Here is a 16,297-nt window from a genome sequence, read left to right on the forward strand (position 1 = left end):
TATTGTGCTGTGCGATATTGGCTAATTTTAGCAACAATGCCTACTTCCCAGTGTCAAGGAACATATAGAAAGTATAAGAATTGCAGCAAAGGTTAGTCTTAGAATTCTGGGATTTGATGTTTTTCTCCAGTTGGGATTATTGTGCTCTGGTCAAGCTCCTAGAGCAAAGCTAAATATCCTCCGCTTTATAAAAGAGTAGACTACGACTTGAGTTCCTGTCATTGGTAGTGATGTCCCTTATCTGGACATAGGAAGAGGAAAACAGAGTCATTTCTTTATTCCCAACTCTGAGCCAAGTAATTACTGAATCCGGGACAATTACTTAGCCTCTGTAAGTCCTAATATCTTCATTTATGAAATGCAAACTATTGTTCCTATTATAAACAAATTGTTTAACTATAAAGTGGGAAGGGGAAAAGCGCTTAGCACACATCTTAGATAGTCGTTAGTGTTGGGGGAAAGGTACCGAAAGAGTTTTAAAACAGGTGCCCTGTAATCAAGTACTTTATTTTTTAAAGAAAAAAAAATCTCTCTTTGGCTTCTCCAGTTAACGGAGAATTCAAACTCTACTTAGGCTCTGTGACTTAGTGGTGAGTCAGATAAAAATCTCAGTTCCATCACCCCTCCCAACTCACAGCTTGCCAAGCGCCCGCCTGGTGCCCCGCCCCCGCCCCCGCCCCCGCCCCCGCCCCCCGAAGACTACAAGTCCCAGAGCGCCGCGAGTTGAGCGACTACAAGTCCCAGCATGCCCGCGCCCCGCGCGGACTACATGTCCCAGCATGCCGCGCTCCTTCCGGGTTCGCGCGCTGTGCCGCGCCATGGAGGACGGCTGCTTCGTCCTGGGCGGCGAGTTCGAGGACTCGGTGTTCGAAGAGCGGCCGGAGCGGCCGTGGGGACCGCCCGCGCCCTACCGCGCCAAGCGCTGCGAGCCGCAGGTGAGGGGCGGCGCCCGGCCCGGCCCGGCCCGGGCCGCGGTCGGAACGCCCTCGCGCGGGGCGCCGTGCGGGCCACTTGGCTTTCCTTCGGGCCCGCGGCTCCCCGTTCTCGGTAGCGGCCGCCGAAGGCGCGTCTCTGCCCGGAGTCCTTCCGCGGTGGCACGTGGTCACGTGGGCGCGGACGCTGTAGCCGGTTCCTCCCGGGGGTCCGGCCGGTGCTCAGCGGCGTGTGGCTCCGGTGGGTGCAGGGGCGAGCCCCACCGGCAACGAGGCTCTCTCCCGGGGTGACCACCCGCTCCGGGCTGTGTGCACGGTTTGTTCGCTTGAGCCCGTTTATTCGGCTTTCTTTTTTTTTGAAAGCAAGATTTTTTTTTATTATTATTATTATCTTTTTTTTTTTGCTTTTTGGGTCACACCTGCGATGCACAGGCAGGGGTTACTCCTGGCTTTGTCTCAGGAATTACTCCTGGCGGTGCTCAGGGTACCATATGGGATGCTGGGAATGGAACCCGGGTCGGCCACATGCAAGGCAAACGCCCTACTCGCTGTGCTATCACTCCAGCCCCTATTATTATCATCTTTTAATTGAATCGCCGCGAGGTACAGTTTCGAAGCTGTTCGTGGTTAGGTTTCAGTCATGCAGTGTTCCAACACCCATTCCTCCACCGGTGTCCATTCCCACCACCAACGTCCCCAGCTTCCCTCCTCCCCCGCTTCTCTCTCTCTCTCTTTCCTGCAAGATGGTTTCTAATGAATGAAAAATTACTTAGAAATAAGGGTAGAGAAGAGAGGAAGTACGCGTTCAAGAGCTTGTGCTGGTGGGCTTGTAGGTCCAGCCAGTGATGCGTGGGGGTTGCTCCCCACTGAGTTAGAGAAAGGGGAAACATAACTTCACCCTGTGACCTGCCCTTCTCACCGTTTCTAGTGGTTTCTTGAGGACCCCGGGAGCAGTGATGATGCCGACGCTCTGACTGTCAAGAAATTCAGAGGGGACCTGGCCTACAGACGGCGGGAGTACCAGGTGGGTTGGCCGGGGAACCTGGTAGTTTGGGAGGAGCACCAGGTTGGCTCCAGGGGGAGCACTGGGTAGGCTCTGGGGGGAGCATCCGGGGGACTCTGGCTCTGGGCGTGGCCACTCAGCCTGTTTGCCTGCTGCAGACTGAGGGTTGAGTGCTGTGAAGACCATTTGGTGTTGCGTGACCGTGTCTGTAATCGCTGTCCCGTTGTCCTCTCGGTGCGGCGGATCATCCTTGGTTGGGTTTTCTGCAGGTCCTGCCTCGCTGGGGCTCTTGGGGGCATCCTCACGGTCTGGGTACCCGGGCTGTAATCCCTGTGTCACAGGAGAGTGCGTGCACTGGCCCTGCGTGGTCCCAGGAGCAGCGCGCCCAGAGTGACACCAGGCTTGCACGCAACGCGCCCTCCCTCCCCGCAGGGGCGCGGGTACTGTTTCCCGTTAGGGAGGGAGAGGCCCTTCGCCAGGTCAGTGGCACCACCGGGTGCGAACCCTGGGCCATGTGGTTCCAGCGTGAACTTCCCGCACCTTTTGCAGGGGCAACACCGAGGTCACAAAGTCCAGCAGTGCCTCAGCTGTCGTTTAGGAGAGTAGCCCCACCTGGATGGGCTTCTTAATTCATCGTGTGATCAGTCGGAACATCACGTTGTTATGTCCCGGGAAGGGAGTTTCACTCACACCTTGACCAGACCAGGCGCGAGGATGCAAATGCAAGGCCCCTTTATCGCCAGCTCGAGCTGGGGTCCGAGTCTCATCTGACGAGGTGGAGTCTTGACAAGGACCCTGACTCCAAATTCTAAGCAGCTTATGTAGGGTTTAGTTACCTAACAGCATTTTTTCCCTAGGAACTGGCAATATGTTTCCAATTCTGGTCCTTGTCTGGTCCTATGACTCCAGTAACCAACATTATGTTTTCAATTCTTAGCTGGTCTGTGACCTGTGTGGTCCTGTGACCCCACTCCCTAGACCCTCTCTACTGGGCCTTTGCCCATGCCCCCTACTCTGAGAGGCTGCTGCCACAGGGCAGTTTATCAGCCCAGGGTGATACTGTTTTCTGAGAAGTCGGGACTTTCTGATGGGGGAAACCGAGACTTGAGCCTTCTGAGTTTTGGTCTTAAGGTGGAGCCTGTCATGGCTCCACTTGGGTCTTAAAACGTCAGATTCGGAAAATCCCGGTTCTCGTATGAATCCTCTCTGCTTCACTCTTATTTCCCTTCTCTACTTTCCCCTGTCTCTAACGATGGCCAGAAAGCCCTTCGGGAGTATTCTAGCATTGCCGAGCAGCTGCCGCCCACCAATTTCGCCATGAGGAGGGACGTCCAGGAGGGCCGGGCCCGGTGTCTGACTCGGCTGGGGCGCCAGGCCGAGGCGCTGGAGATCGCCGCGGAGCTGGTGAGCATTTTCGTGTCATTGCCGGGTCCCTGCGCCCTCCGGTGCCATGGACTGTGGAACCGTTTGTTTTTGAAAAAGCAAAATAACATAAAGCAAAACAACGAAAAGCCATAAAAAAAAAAAGGCATAACCATAAAATCTGTAGGCTTGGCTAAGCAGAACATCGTAAATGATGTAAGAACTTTGTTATGACGAGCAATTTAGAACTTTAGACTAATCATTTTTAATTTTTAAGCCATATCCAGCAGTGCTCAGGGGTTCTCCTGGCTCTGTGTTCAGGAATCACTCCTGGTGGGCTTGGGGGACCCCGTGATGAGATGCTGGGGATCAAACCAAAGCTGACCGTGTGCAAGGCAAGCACTCAACCCACTGAACTCTTTTCTCTGCCCCTACACATAATCATTTTCTTTCAAGTTTTTTTTTTCTTCCCCTGTTTATGTTCAGAATTCTTTTTTGCTTGAAAATCTTACTGCAAAGGTTTTACCCACTAGGAGTAAATACACATAATAGAAGTATTATTATAATGCTCTTTTCTGTAGATTTTTAGTTTAGATTCTACTTTTCAGATCTTCTGTCATGAACTTGCATTACTTTGGGAGGGGGTGGAGGATACCCACAATGCTCAGGGCTTACTCCTGGCTCTGTGCTCAATACACACTCCTGGTGGTGCTTGGGGGACCGTTTGGGATGCCAGGGATGGAACCCTGGCTGGCCACATGCAAATCAAGTGCCTTACCTGCTTTACTACCTCTCCAGCCCCAGCTTCTTACTTAGTAAAAAGAAGAATCCTTACAAAACAGTGTTGCATAGCGTACTAAACCAAGCTTGGTAGTCCTTTTTATTTTCAAATGGATTTTCAGGGTCTCTTGGAATAAATAAAGGCAGTTCTTTGCCATTGTGGAAGAAGGCATTTATGGTTTACTTCTGTGTGCACTCACACAGATTTTATAGTTGACCATCCAAGTTTATGCCCAGCCCCAACTTATAGAGGTCCAGTGTTTTGTTGTTGGGTTTTGGCTGGGGGCAGGGGGCCAGGGACGGGACACCCCCAGTGGTGCTCAGGGCTTAGTCCTAGTTCTGTGCTCAGGGATCCGTCTTGATGGGCTTGGGAAGTTGCAGCCCTTGACAGCTCGTCATTAGGTTTCTAGCACCTTCTGGGCATTGGGGAAGGACGCGGGCAGCATAAGCTAGTGCAATATTTCCCAGGATATGCAACACTTAATTTTTCTTTTTTTTTTTTTAAGTTTTTATTTTATTGACTCACCGTGAACAAAATTACAAAGCTTTCAGGTTTAAATCTCAGTCATATACTGATTAGACCCCAATCCCTTCACCAGTGCACATGTTCCACCACCAAGAGCCCTAAAATACCCCCCTCCCACCTACCCCCCACCTAAGTAGCTAATGATCTTCCCTTTATTCTCTCTATACTTTGAATACATTCAATATTTCAATAGAGAACTCCCTATTATTGTTTGGGATTTTTCCCCAACAATCAGGCCTGCTGAAAAGGTATCATTTAATAATTTCTTATCATTGCTGAGAGTGAAGACTGTGGTTTTGGGTTTCTGATATTTTAGCTCAGTTCACAGTCTAGATGCATAGCTGCAAGAAGCCGCTCTGGGTGCCAAAATGGGTTAGAAGACCTCTCAATCAAAGTCTTTAGGAGCAGAGGGTCCATTTCTCAAGCCGCAGCTCCGGATCATATCTGGGCGGAAGGTAACGCCCCCCTCCCAGGTAACGCCCCCCTCCCAGGACCACCTACAGGCTACGTCAATAAAAAAGTCCTACCTCCGGGTTGCGGGTCTTAGAGGGTGGCTCTCGCCATGTGGATGCTGCCGCCGCCACCATTTTCACCCAGAAAAACAGGGCAGAGAGGGAAAATCCCTCCCCGGGCAGCATGAGGTTGTAGCTCAGTTCACAGTCAGGATGCATTGCTGCAAGAAGCTGCTCTGGGCTTAAAATGGCTTAATTTTTCATAGACGCTACACCCAGGGGTACTGAGGCTGGGAGCTGTTCCCAGCAGCGCTCAGCCTGTGGTGTGAGATAGTACAGGGGTACAGCCTTGCACAATACCTACCTCGGTTTGAACTCTGGCACCAACAATCCCTGAGCATCACCAGTGGTAGCCTTGAAGACAACCTGCACCCCATCCCACCAAGTCCTACCAGGTGTGGCTCCCGAAGCCCCCAGCACTACCGCGGGTTGCCCTGGAAGCTTCCAAGCACTACTGGGGTCACCTGGGTGGTCCCCAGTACAGCAAGGCCTACACAGCGTCATACTACGGGTCAGACCTCAACACCTGCAGGGCCCCCAGCCTCCTGAGCACCTCTCTGGGAGCCCAGACAAATAACCAAACAAAATCCTGCTTATTTCCAGCCTGCCGTGTGCCTGGCGGTGGGTTCTAAGCAGAGGAAACAGGGAAGCCATCCCTGGATTGATGAAAATAGGAAGACAATTTCACAGACTGCTTAGCTGATACGAAACCGTTATTTATAATACAGATTTCACATCCGTATTTACTGCTGTACAGTTTGATGATCCACACACATTTTCGTGGACCGGCAGCACATTTCTGCAGACTGGCATTGGTTCCAGGACCCAGAAGCGCATCAAGCGCCATAGACCAGTGGCAGGCGGGAAGGCGATGCTTGTCGCCAGTCCCCTCTGCTTCCCTCTTCCAGAGACCTGAGGACGCTTGACTCAGCAGCTGCCAGACTGCGGCTGTCTCCGAGGTGCTGCCTCAGGGGGTCTGGAAAGGAGTGAACATGACGCAGTGGGTGGTGTTAAGCCTCATCCGCTCTGTTCTTGGGGAGCCACCATTTGCATGGCCTTTGGCCTCTTCTCTAGTACCCGGATCTATGTTGAATCCCCCACCAGCTTTAGCTTGCCTCTGCCACCCTCCCTGTCCACCTCACTTTTTTTTTTCTTTGACTGCAAACTGGGTAGTTTGACTCGCATTTCTTGCTTGCATAGTTCATGCAGTGCAGGAGCTCAATCTGGAGCAGGCCATGTTTTCTGTAGATGCAGCTCGACTTGTGTTTGCCTTCTGCCCTCCACAGACTTTGGGAAAAGGCTTGTTTCCTGTGTGGCAGATTAGGCAAGAAGAGGCTGCTCTAGCTGAAGAGACTTGAAAAGCACTTTCTGATCAGAAGGAAACCGAACAGCCCCCACTGGCCAAAAATAATTGGCCTTGGTAATAGTTACCAGGAAAGGCATTTGGATTCAATTATGATGCGTCATGAAACAGAACTGTAGGGCTATCCTGTGTAAGATGTCCGAGCCAACAAAAAATTGGAAGTGGAGTACATTTGAATCCTCAAGGAAATTGCCATTTGGATTTTAGAAAGGCTGGAATATTGAAATGGAACCATTAGCCCCGAGTCAAAATGTTGGCTTGGGTCTTTCAGATTCTTGGCTGAGGACAGTGAAGATTATAATGAAAAATGGAAAATAAACTGACATTTATGGATTTGGTGCCACACTTGGTCCAACCACTGTAACATGGGTTGCGTTATTGTGACATGAAGACGTTTGGGAGTGGCTGGTGATTGATTGCTAAGTCATGTGTTTTGTTACGTCTCCAGTTTCAGGGGCCGGGCAGCAGTGCAGCGGGTAGGGTGCTTGCCTTGCATGCGGCCACCGGCTTTGGTTCCTGGCACCCCATATAGTCCCCGAGCAATAATCTCTGAATGTAGAGCATGGAATATCCCCGGGGCATCACCGGGTAGAGCCCCAGAACCTAAAAAAATTAGAAAAAGTTTCCAGTTTCAAACTAAGATTCGCTAAGAAATATTCCATTTACTCTGCATAGAACTGCAGGGTTCTCCATGTTTATGTGGAAAACTTTCTGCAGGTTCAAGTTTTGACCTTGCTCTTTCTCCTTAGGAAAACAAAGCGACCAACACAGACCATTTAACCACGGTGCTCGGCCTCCAGTTTGCTATTTGCTCAAGTTTACAGAAGGTGGAGAAAGCAATTCTCTGTCTACAGAAACTGATTTCTTTGCATCCTTTTAATTCTTGGAACTGGGGCCAGTTGGCCGAGGCCTACCTGACTCCGAGGCCAGCTCTCTCCGCGTCGGCGGCGCCATCTCAGAAGCACAGCGGGTTCACCTCAAGTGACCAGGCGGCCGAGGCCTCCAGCCCGCACTCCGCTGGAGCCCGCCTTCCCCGCCCACCTGCAGACGGGCCCGAGCGCCCCGGGCTTTGCACAGAGGCCAGCAGCGGTGGCTGCCAGCCGCCAGCGCCAGCCCTGGAAGGCACGTGGGGCGGGCTGGCGGCGGAGAGGCCCGAGGTACCCCTGGACGCTCGACTGAAAGCCTGTGCCTCCTTTATCCGAACCAGGTAACCAGGCGCGCCAGGTGATCCCCGCACAGGTTCTAAGCTGGTAGGCAGGGCTTGGGGTTCTTTAGTTTGATTTTTGTTTTGTGTTTTGGAGGGGATGCGGGGATCACACCGGCACTGCCCAGGGACTGTGCCTGGCTCTGTGCTGAGGAGTGACCCCTTGGCGATGCTCAGGGGACCAGATACAGTACCAGCGTTTGAACCCGCTCAGCTGCCTGCATGACATTGAGTTCTCCCCTGTGCTGCCTCCTCAGTTCCTAGGCAAGGGTTATTTTATTTGGAGTTTGAAAACATTCCAGAATAGACAGTGGGTCTGTGTTTGGAGATTCTTCCCCCTCCCCCCCCATAGTCTAGACAGAGTCCTTTGAACTTTTCCTTTTATTTATTTATTATTTTGGCTTTCGGGGTCATACCTGATGATGCTCAGGGGTTATTTCTGGCTCTGCAGTCAGGAATTACCCTGGCAGTGCTCAGGGGACCATATGGGATGCCAAGGATGGAACCCAGGTCGGCCGCGTGCAAGGCAAATGCCCTACCCATTAAACTGTCACTCCGGCCCCAAACTTTTCCTGTTAATAAGATCAACTGAAAACTCTTTACTCAAGTAACTTTTGTCATTACTGAAAAGGTTAAACTTGGAAAACATTAGAAAGGGAAAGAAGATTAAATGTATGAGACATTGGCAGCAGGAAAAGTTTCGTTGTTGTTGTTTTTAATTTTAAATTTGGGGGCGTTTCGGGCCTCCCAAGGATGCTCATGGATTACTCTGCACTGAGGGATCACTCCTGGTGGTGCTCAGGGGATTAGGTGGAGTGCTGGATCAAACCTGGGTCAGCCCCATGGAAGGCAGGTGCTCTGCCCACTGTACTGTCGCTCCAGCCCCATCTTGTTGAAAAGTGTTTTAAACAAGAATTTTTTTCAGGGGCTGGAGAGATTGCACAGCAGGTAGGGCGTTTGCCTTGCATGCAGCCGACCCGGGTTCAATTCCCAGCATCCCATGAGCACTGCCAGGGGTAATTCCTGAGTGCAGAGCCAGCAGTGACCCCTGTGCATCGCCAGGTGTGACCCAAAAAGCAAAAAAAAAAAAAAAAGAATTTTTTCACTCCTGTTTCACAGAGATCTGCTAGAGAAAAAATGGCTTTTTGAATTAATAATACGAATATGAGTGTTTTTCCTTTTTTTTTGTGAGATTTTTTTGGGGGGAGGTATTAGGGTCATACCCTGCAGTCATCAGGAACTACTCCTGGCTCTGTGCTCAAGGGTCAGGCCCGACAGTGCTCAGAGATGTGATGCCAAGATTAGAATCAAGGTCAGCAGTGTGTCTTATCTACTGTACAATCTTGTTGGCCCCAGTTGTTCTTAATTCTACAGAGAATTTGCATGGCTTAAGGGCTCTAATTACATTGAATCTCTAGAGTTTAAGGAAAAAAGAGAATTTCCATTTCATAACATACGTGAGCAAATAAGAGTGCCCACACTCATAGGTCTCGATTAGTACCAAAGGATGTTGGTATTGTAGTTTTGGACAATGTAGAAAAAGCATTACCCTGAGTCTGACCAAAAGTCTTTTCTTGCTTAAAACCCTTTCGACTTGCAGCGTTATTTGCCGTTTTGACTGTGTGCTTTAATTCAGATGACAGAGGTATGGGTCTGTGTCGGGCACTTGCTGAATGGAACCTGCAGGAATCAACCATGTGGGCAAATGAAAAGATGTCTTTGCCTACAAATTGCAGTGGTCCTACAGAAACATGGGGGTCTCTGTCTGACTTAGAACAGCCGGCTAAGTCTGATCGTTCCCCTCCTGACAAGACAAAAAAAAGGAGAAAGAGGGAGGGAGAGAGAGAGAGGAGAACGAGGGGAGGGGAGAGGAGGAAGTCCTTTCCTGCTGGGGAGGTACAGGGAGAGTGGGGCTGGCAGCTGCCGAGAGTGGGTGGTGAGAGTGGGTGGCATCAGGGTGCCGCCCACTTGCCCCCAAGGGCCCTGCTGGAAACATCTCTGAAAGGGGGGGGTTGTTACCTAAACAAGGTAGGTTTTCAGAATGCATTGAGGGCTTTTTTGCCCCCTGAACAGACAGTGACAAAATCAGCTTGAGCACCTACAGGCCCTGGGGCCAGTCCGCAGGGCGTGGCCGCCAGAGGGAAGCCTGAGCTTGAAGGATGCTTGTGTGGAATGTTCTTGGAGGAGTGGGGTGGATGGAACTGCCCCAGGCTTCCACTCGCTGCTCTCTAGCCATGATCTCAGCTCTCAGCTGGGGGGGGGGGGCGGGCGAGGAGGAGACACGACGACTGTGGAGGCAGGGGGCAGGCCTGAAGGGCTCGGTGCTGCCCGATCCCCTGGGTCTCGGACCCGAGCACTGCTTTCCACGGTGCCCTCTCAGCTCCACGTCCTGATTTCTGGGGAGCTCAGAGGCTTTCCGGCAAGCAGGAGAGGTGGTGGGGGGGGGGCCGGGCAGAGCACCCTGCATTCTGAGGGGCACGGGGTGGGGGGGGCGGGCACTGGTGAAGAGGAGGCAGGACTAGGGGGGCGGGGGCGAGAAGCCAGGCACCGGCCGTTCTGAGAGAAAGCTGGGCGGGCGTCCGCAGCCTCCGAGCGGGTCACTTCTATATCCTGTTTCCACAGCGACAGGCTGAGGAGGGGGTGCAGACGGCGGGACAGTCGCCAAGGCTTCCGCTGAGCACCTGGCACTGCTCAGGAATCGAACCCAAGTTGGCCGTGTGCAAGGCACACACCCTCCCCCTGTGCTGTGGCTCCAGTCCCCACAGACCCTTGCGTGCCTGCGTGGGAGGCCTCACTGACTCACTGTTCTGTTCGGGGGCCACACGCGGTGGTGCTCAGGGCTTGGCTGTGTGTGAGGCTCTGCCCGCTGTCCTGTTGCTCCGGCCCCAGACTGCACCTCCCTTACTCCTTGCATTCACTCGGTTTTCTCCCTGGCTATGCTCCGGCCACCGTGATCTTCATGACTTTCAGACACATCGGACTAGTTCCTGCGCTGGGCCTCCTTCCCCTCTGCCCGCCCAGCCACTCCTGCAGACCAAAGAGGCCTTAGCCTCAGTGTGTAGGTCTGAAAACTTCCTTCACTGCCCATGAGAGGGGACCCTTCGCCCACCTGCTGTTGGATTTTTATAGCACTCATGGCTAGCGCGGTTCTTTCCCTGGGCATGTGGATCCTTAAGTGATTTGCCTGCAGAATTCCAGGTTTGAGGCCAGAGCAGTAGTACAGCGGGGAGGGCACGTGCCTCGCTCATGGCTGACCCGGGTTCCATCTCCACATCCGATAACGGACCCTTGAGCACTGCTGGGTGTGGCCCCAAGCCAGGGAAGGCCGGCCCTGGGCCAGTGCCCGGCACCGCATGTTGTCTGAGCTCCTGCAGGAGTCAGCCCTGCGCACAGCATTTAAAAGGGGCTTCCCGTTGGTGTTGATGGTGTTGACGGGTGTGAGAAGGGGCAGGAGGAGACCAGGTTACTGTTACTCCGGGGAAGTTGGTGGTGTGGGCTAGTGTGCAGGCTGCCCCGGCAGCTGGATGTGAGAGAGCCGGCCTCACTCTGGGGAGCACACGCGTGCCCGAGAATCCCGCCAGCCTGAGTCAGGTGCCGACGGTCGGGGACGCAGCGTGGCCTTGGGAACTCTTGCCTGGGCCCGACCGTGCATTCAGCCCCAGGATGGCCCTCCTGGGCCTTGGTGCTTTCCCGGCGGTGTTGTGTAAATCTAGAGACGGTGGCTCTCCAGCGGGGAGGGGGACGGCCCCTCCGCAGCCCACTTTTGTCCAGAGGAAGCCTGAGGGCTTCAGGCGCGGGGAGCACTGCCCTGTCCCATGAAGGCCCACGGACTCTTCTGTCCCGCAGGCTCTTGCTCCAGCTCACCCAGGCTCAGCAGACGTCGTTTGCGTTGGAGAGGAACTTAAGGACTCAGCAGGAAATTGAAGATAAAATGAAAGAGTTGGGCCTCAGAGAAGGCCCTCTGCTGTGGCTGGAGGAGGTGAGTGGATCCCCCGGTCATGGGGAGAAGGCTCCGAGAGAAATTTTTCCTGGCTCTGACTGTCTCTTTAAAACACGGCCCAGTCTCAGCCCGAGGATTTGTCTCCCGCCTCGCCAGCCTTTTGAGCCAGCCTTTTGATCGTAATCCGTAATCCGCCCCGGAGCACTGAAGCACTGAAGCGGCCTCTTCCTCCTCTTCCCCTGTCCCCGCTGCAAGGTGAGGTCTCCCTTACTTGTCCGTGCGTGTCACAGCCCGGCTGTGTTGTGGGTGCGTGACCCTGAGACGCGCCGCGGGGATTAGTGTCGCCACTCTTTGATGTGTTGTTCCCCTCAGCTCCTCCCTGAAACCCGGGCCTGAGAGGTGGTGACCTGCAGGGCTGCTGAGGCCAGAGCCTGCGCTTTCGGTCTGAAGTTTCCTTTCCCTTCTCCAGCCCTCTACTGCACTGAGACAGTCAGATACCAGGGCTTTTGTTGTTGTTTGTTTCTTTCGAACCTGTAGGATTGGAAAGGCTACACTGAAGATCCTTAAGGTGCCTTTGGAGGGCGGAGATGGGCCAGGGCTGGAGCGTGTGTTCGCCTGCGGGAGCCCCGGACTCGGTGGCCGTCCCGTCTGCTCCCTTTGGGCCTATTTAGCCCTTTCTTTGACTTTGTATTTTTTCGGTTTTGGGTCACACCATGCTATGCTCAGGGCTTCCTCCTGACTCTGCAGGCGGGAACCACTCCTGGAGGTGCTCGGGGAGCATATGGGGTGCCGGGGTTGAACCCGGCTTGACAGCGTGGAAGGCAGACACCTTCCCCATTGCACCACGGCTCCGGCCCCTCCTTGGGTCTTTCCTTGCAGTCCACAGACTCGCACGTGTGCGGTGCCCCCTGTGTGTGGTCCCCCTTCACTGGTGTGGCTGATGCCGTGGTGCTGATGGGGTTGGCGCGCAAGCCTGGCGTGGAGCTCCCGAGGCCCGCACCCCTTGCGTGGCACACGTGCACAGCCTCTCACACAGGCCTGGCCGGGTGGGCTGGTGGGAATCACAGCTGGCGCTGGCGGTGCTGGGGTGGTCAGGTCCACATAGGTACATCCTGATGACACCCGGGATTCACACCCGAATGGCCATCCGCCTGGCCCAGGTCCGGCTCCTGTCAGGGGCCCTCGGCCTCTCCTCAGTCATCCTTCTCCTTCGTCTCTCTCTCGACTTGTCCGACTGGCCCCTGACTCATGGTCTCCTCTTTCCCTCACTTCTGAGAGGCTGCGCTCGGCTGGCTTCCTTCTCTGCTGCTCTCCGCCCCTCAGTCTCTCGTCCTCACTACCTCTGAGTTTCTCTCCACCTCTCTCCCCGGGACTCATAGGCAGGCACGCAGCTGCCATGTCACCTCGGGGTTGGTCGCCCTTCCTCTGGTGCTCGAGCCCCGTCTCGGGAACACTCGGCAGACAGAGGAGTTCCCACCCAGCAGTCATTCTGAGGCGATTCTTGATCGTTCTCCCGTCACCTCAAGGACAAGCCGTCCAGTGGGAAACTGCTCAGCAAAACCCTTTGGGTCTCCAGTGCTGCCCTGCGGGCGCGGTCACTCAGCCGCCCATCAGTGTTTGCAGATGAAGTGAGAGCCGGGCGTGGGAACCACTCTTCCTTTCCAGGCTTCCTTTCCCGCTCCTGCTGCTGCCGGTCATCCTTCCCGTCAGGCCTGGAACCTTCCCGCCCTCTGGGTGCACCTCTCGGCAGGCACCGAGCACCCCCTTCCTTCAGGGGACCACCCGCGCTTCTCCCACACTGTCAGCGCCCTACTCTTAGCACCTGTTGGGTTCCGGTGCCCACGGCCGGTCTCTCCTTGCTTTGTTCTGTCTCGAACGTTGCTGCTGGGTTCAACTCGAAAATTCCTGTTGACCAAGTCACCCGCTTGCTTAAAGGTGACACGCGTCCCCTCATCCCGAGGTCGGGTGTGGGGCAGGTGCCATGCCAGCATGCCCAGGGCCTTGCGGATACACCCCGCCCAGCAGCACCTAATTAGTGCCTACACACGGCTTTGCTTCCATGTGGCTAATCTGCTCAGATCAAACAAATTTGTGGAGTTTCTGTCTCTGAGGACCCACCAAGAATTTCTCCTGAGCAGATTTCTAGTCTGGAAGTTTCCCTCCCCTGTGAGTTCTGATGAGGTGATTGCTTCAATAGCTCTTTGAGCACTAAAAAAGAAAATTACAAGATTATACCATCTTTTTCACAAAATTTGTGGTTCCTTTGAAGTCCTACCTCCTGGGACCAGAAAGATAGTACAGTGGGTAAAGATACTTGCCTCACTTGTGGACGACCCAGGTTTCGTCCATGGCACTGTATATAGTCCCTTGAGCACTGCCAGGAGTAATCCCTGAGCACAGAGCCAGGAGTAAGCTGGGTGTGGCCACGAAGCAAAACCAAGCAAAAAAGAAGTCATACATTCTTACAGGGAGTCTGACAGCGTCAGCCTTTGACTGTGCTCATCCCATCTGCCGGGGATGGTAGTTCTCCGGCTGAACAACGCACAGGAAATAGCCTAGGGAGCCTTTTGTAAAAACAAATAATGGAGAGACAAACAGGAGTTTGTACACTTCATGTTAGGCCCTTGGCTTTACTCCTGGCTCAGTGCTCCGGGATCACTCCTAGTGGTACTTGGGACCATAGATGGTGTGAGCAAGGCGAGCTCCTTCCCTGGTGTATTAGCTCTCCATACTCCGAAGTCCTGTACCCATTAAAGTACTTCTTTGTTTAGTTATTATTGTTACTTAGTTCTCTTAACTTTTTTGAAAAACATCTTTTGGTCTTGCATATAACCCAGAAGGTATCACCTGTAAGATGTGACACGAAAAGGGAAAGAAGATGCAAATCATGTTAGGGTCCCCCAGTAACAGATGCTCCTTGATTTGAGATCTGGGTAAAATGCAGAAGCCAAGTAGTACCTTAGGATTGATAAAACTCCATACTTTAATAAACAATAATTAGGCATTCATCTCACTGGCTTTTGCCTCAGATAGCTTGTCGTCTTCGCATATTTAGCCCATCAAACCATACTTCGGGTGTGCTTCCAGTCCATTATCCTCCATGGTCCTTGAGTATTCTGGAGCAGCATTTGGGTCTCGGGGTCTGCAGGAACCTCAGAGATGAGCTAGCCCCAATCCTGTGCTTTTCACAGTGTCCGCGTTACCGTGTGAAATGGTTGGGGGCATTCAGGTTCCTCCACCGTCCTTACCAAAGGCGCTGATCTCAGTGGGTCCCTTGCAGGGGTGTCTCTGAAGAGACTAATGTAGACCGGGGGGGGGGGGGGGGGGGGGGGGGCCTGATTCCGGCCAGCAGGGGGCAGTATTGCTCCTTCCAAGGGCACACGCTTTGCTGGGAAAAGGTTTCTAGAGAGATGTGTGTGTCCCAGTGCATCAGACCACCTGCTCACCTCTTAACTACTTGCTGCCCTCATCCCAAAGGCTCTCTGCCCCGCCAGCCAGCAGCAGTGACGACTGCAGCCCTGTCCCTCGGTCACTGTTTTTGAAGAGCAGAGGCCCTCTCTCCTCTCGGTCCTGTGAGGCCGACCTGGCACGGCCTGCTTCCAGGGGCGGGCCTGTTTCTCTTCAAAGGGCAGAAGCTGGCCCCTGACTGCCCCGGGCATCGCTGCCTGTACTGGGAGGGAAGCCTTCACACGTGACCACCAGCAGCGTCGCCCCCACCCTGCCCTCTGCACGTCTTCTGACTCTGATTGGGACTGTTGTTTTTCTCTCGCTGCAGGTGATGGGAGAAGACATCGTCCCAGAAAAGCTGCGGGATGAAGTTCACGCCGAGGTAAAGTGTATCGGCCCCACAGCCCTCGCCGCCCTGGTGATTGCATCTTCGAAAGAATTCGAAGACAAGTGGTTCGGCAAGATCAAAGACCGCTTCTGTTCCTTTGAAAATCTATTCCGTACAGAGATATGAATCTTAGCCGTGGAGGCCCTTCCAAATTAAAATCACCTCTTGCCCTGGATTATTTGACCTCGTTTGCTTCCAGACGGGATCTGGTGCTCATCCTGGGATGTAGTGAATTAAAAATGATTATTTATGTTTTTATAAAAACAGCTTCTCTCTCAGATTATTCCTATTGTGTTCAGTTTCTTGGGTTTTTTTTTTTTTTTTAATCTTCTTGCCTTTCACTTCTACATACTGTATCTGAGGCCTATGTCGGAAGTATGTAAGAGACTTTTGGAAGCCAGAAAGAGTGCAATGGGCAGATCACTTGCCTTGTGTGGGTCCAACCCAGATTCTACCTCTGGCACTATGTGACCCCCCCCCCCCCCCAAGTCCTGCCAAGAGTGATCCCTGAGCACAGAGGAGTAAGTCCTGAGCAGGGCCAGAGGTGGCCCCAACTCCCTCCACACCCCCCCCCAAAAAAAATGCTTTCAAATTTTATAGTTTTGTTTTTCTTTCAGTTGGTGAGAAAGAGTTTATTCAAGAGGGACTACTACAGTAGGCATTTTGAAGGAGACCATGAGAGGGTTTGACTTGAGTTACTATTATCTTTTTTTTTGGGGGGGGGGTCACACCCGGCAATGCACAGGGGTTACTCCTGGCTCATGCACTCAGGAATTAACTCCTGGCGGTGCTCAGGGGACCATATGGGATGCTGGAAATCGAACCTGGGTTGGCCGTGTG

General features: G+C 53.3%; 2 protein-coding genes and 1 non-coding gene across 4 annotated transcripts in view; all 3 read left to right on the forward strand.

The window, feature by feature from the left end:
- The window catches only part of ZHX1 (zinc fingers and homeoboxes 1), a 44,910-nt gene extending 41,570 nt beyond the window's left edge, over window positions 1–3,340 (forward strand). The window contains exons 4-5 of the transcript XR_008628481.1: window positions 1,861–1,956; window positions 3,196–3,340. The gene's annotated coding sequence lies outside the window, so the exon portion shown is untranslated. The remainder of the gene's footprint in view (window positions 1–1,860; window positions 1,957–3,195) is intronic.
- Window positions 808–15,725, forward strand: C2H8orf76 (chromosome 2 C8orf76 homolog). Of its 2 annotated transcripts, XR_008628482.1 has the most exons (7): window positions 808–935; window positions 1,861–1,956; window positions 3,196–3,339; window positions 7,228–7,685; window positions 11,529–11,661; window positions 11,745–11,877; window positions 15,398–15,536. XR_008628482.1 is itself a non-coding variant. In XM_004607762.3 (6 exons), exons 1-6 carry the CDS (start codon window positions 819–821, stop codon window positions 15,581–15,583), a joined length of 1,134 nt encoding a protein of 377 aa, XP_004607819.3. In that variant the 5' UTR covers window positions 808–818; the 3' UTR covers window positions 15,584–15,725. The 2 variants fall into 2 exon arrangements, 1 of the variants encoding a protein (XP_004607819.3); XM_004607762.3 differs by lacking the exon at window positions 11,745–11,877 and having other exon boundaries at window positions 15,398–15,725.
- Window positions 9,355–9,494, forward strand: LOC129403088 (small Cajal body-specific RNA 3). Its single transcript, XR_008629066.1, has one exon. It is a non-coding gene; the product is annotated as a small Cajal body-specific RNA 3 (non-coding RNA).
- Window positions 15,726–16,297: the final 572 nt, after the last annotated feature.

The sequence above is a fragment of the Sorex araneus genome, chromosome 2, assembly GCF_027595985.1.
Source record: "Sorex araneus isolate mSorAra2 chromosome 2, mSorAra2.pri, whole genome shotgun sequence".
Taxonomy (NCBI): domain Eukaryota; kingdom Metazoa; phylum Chordata; class Mammalia; order Eulipotyphla; family Soricidae; genus Sorex; species Sorex araneus.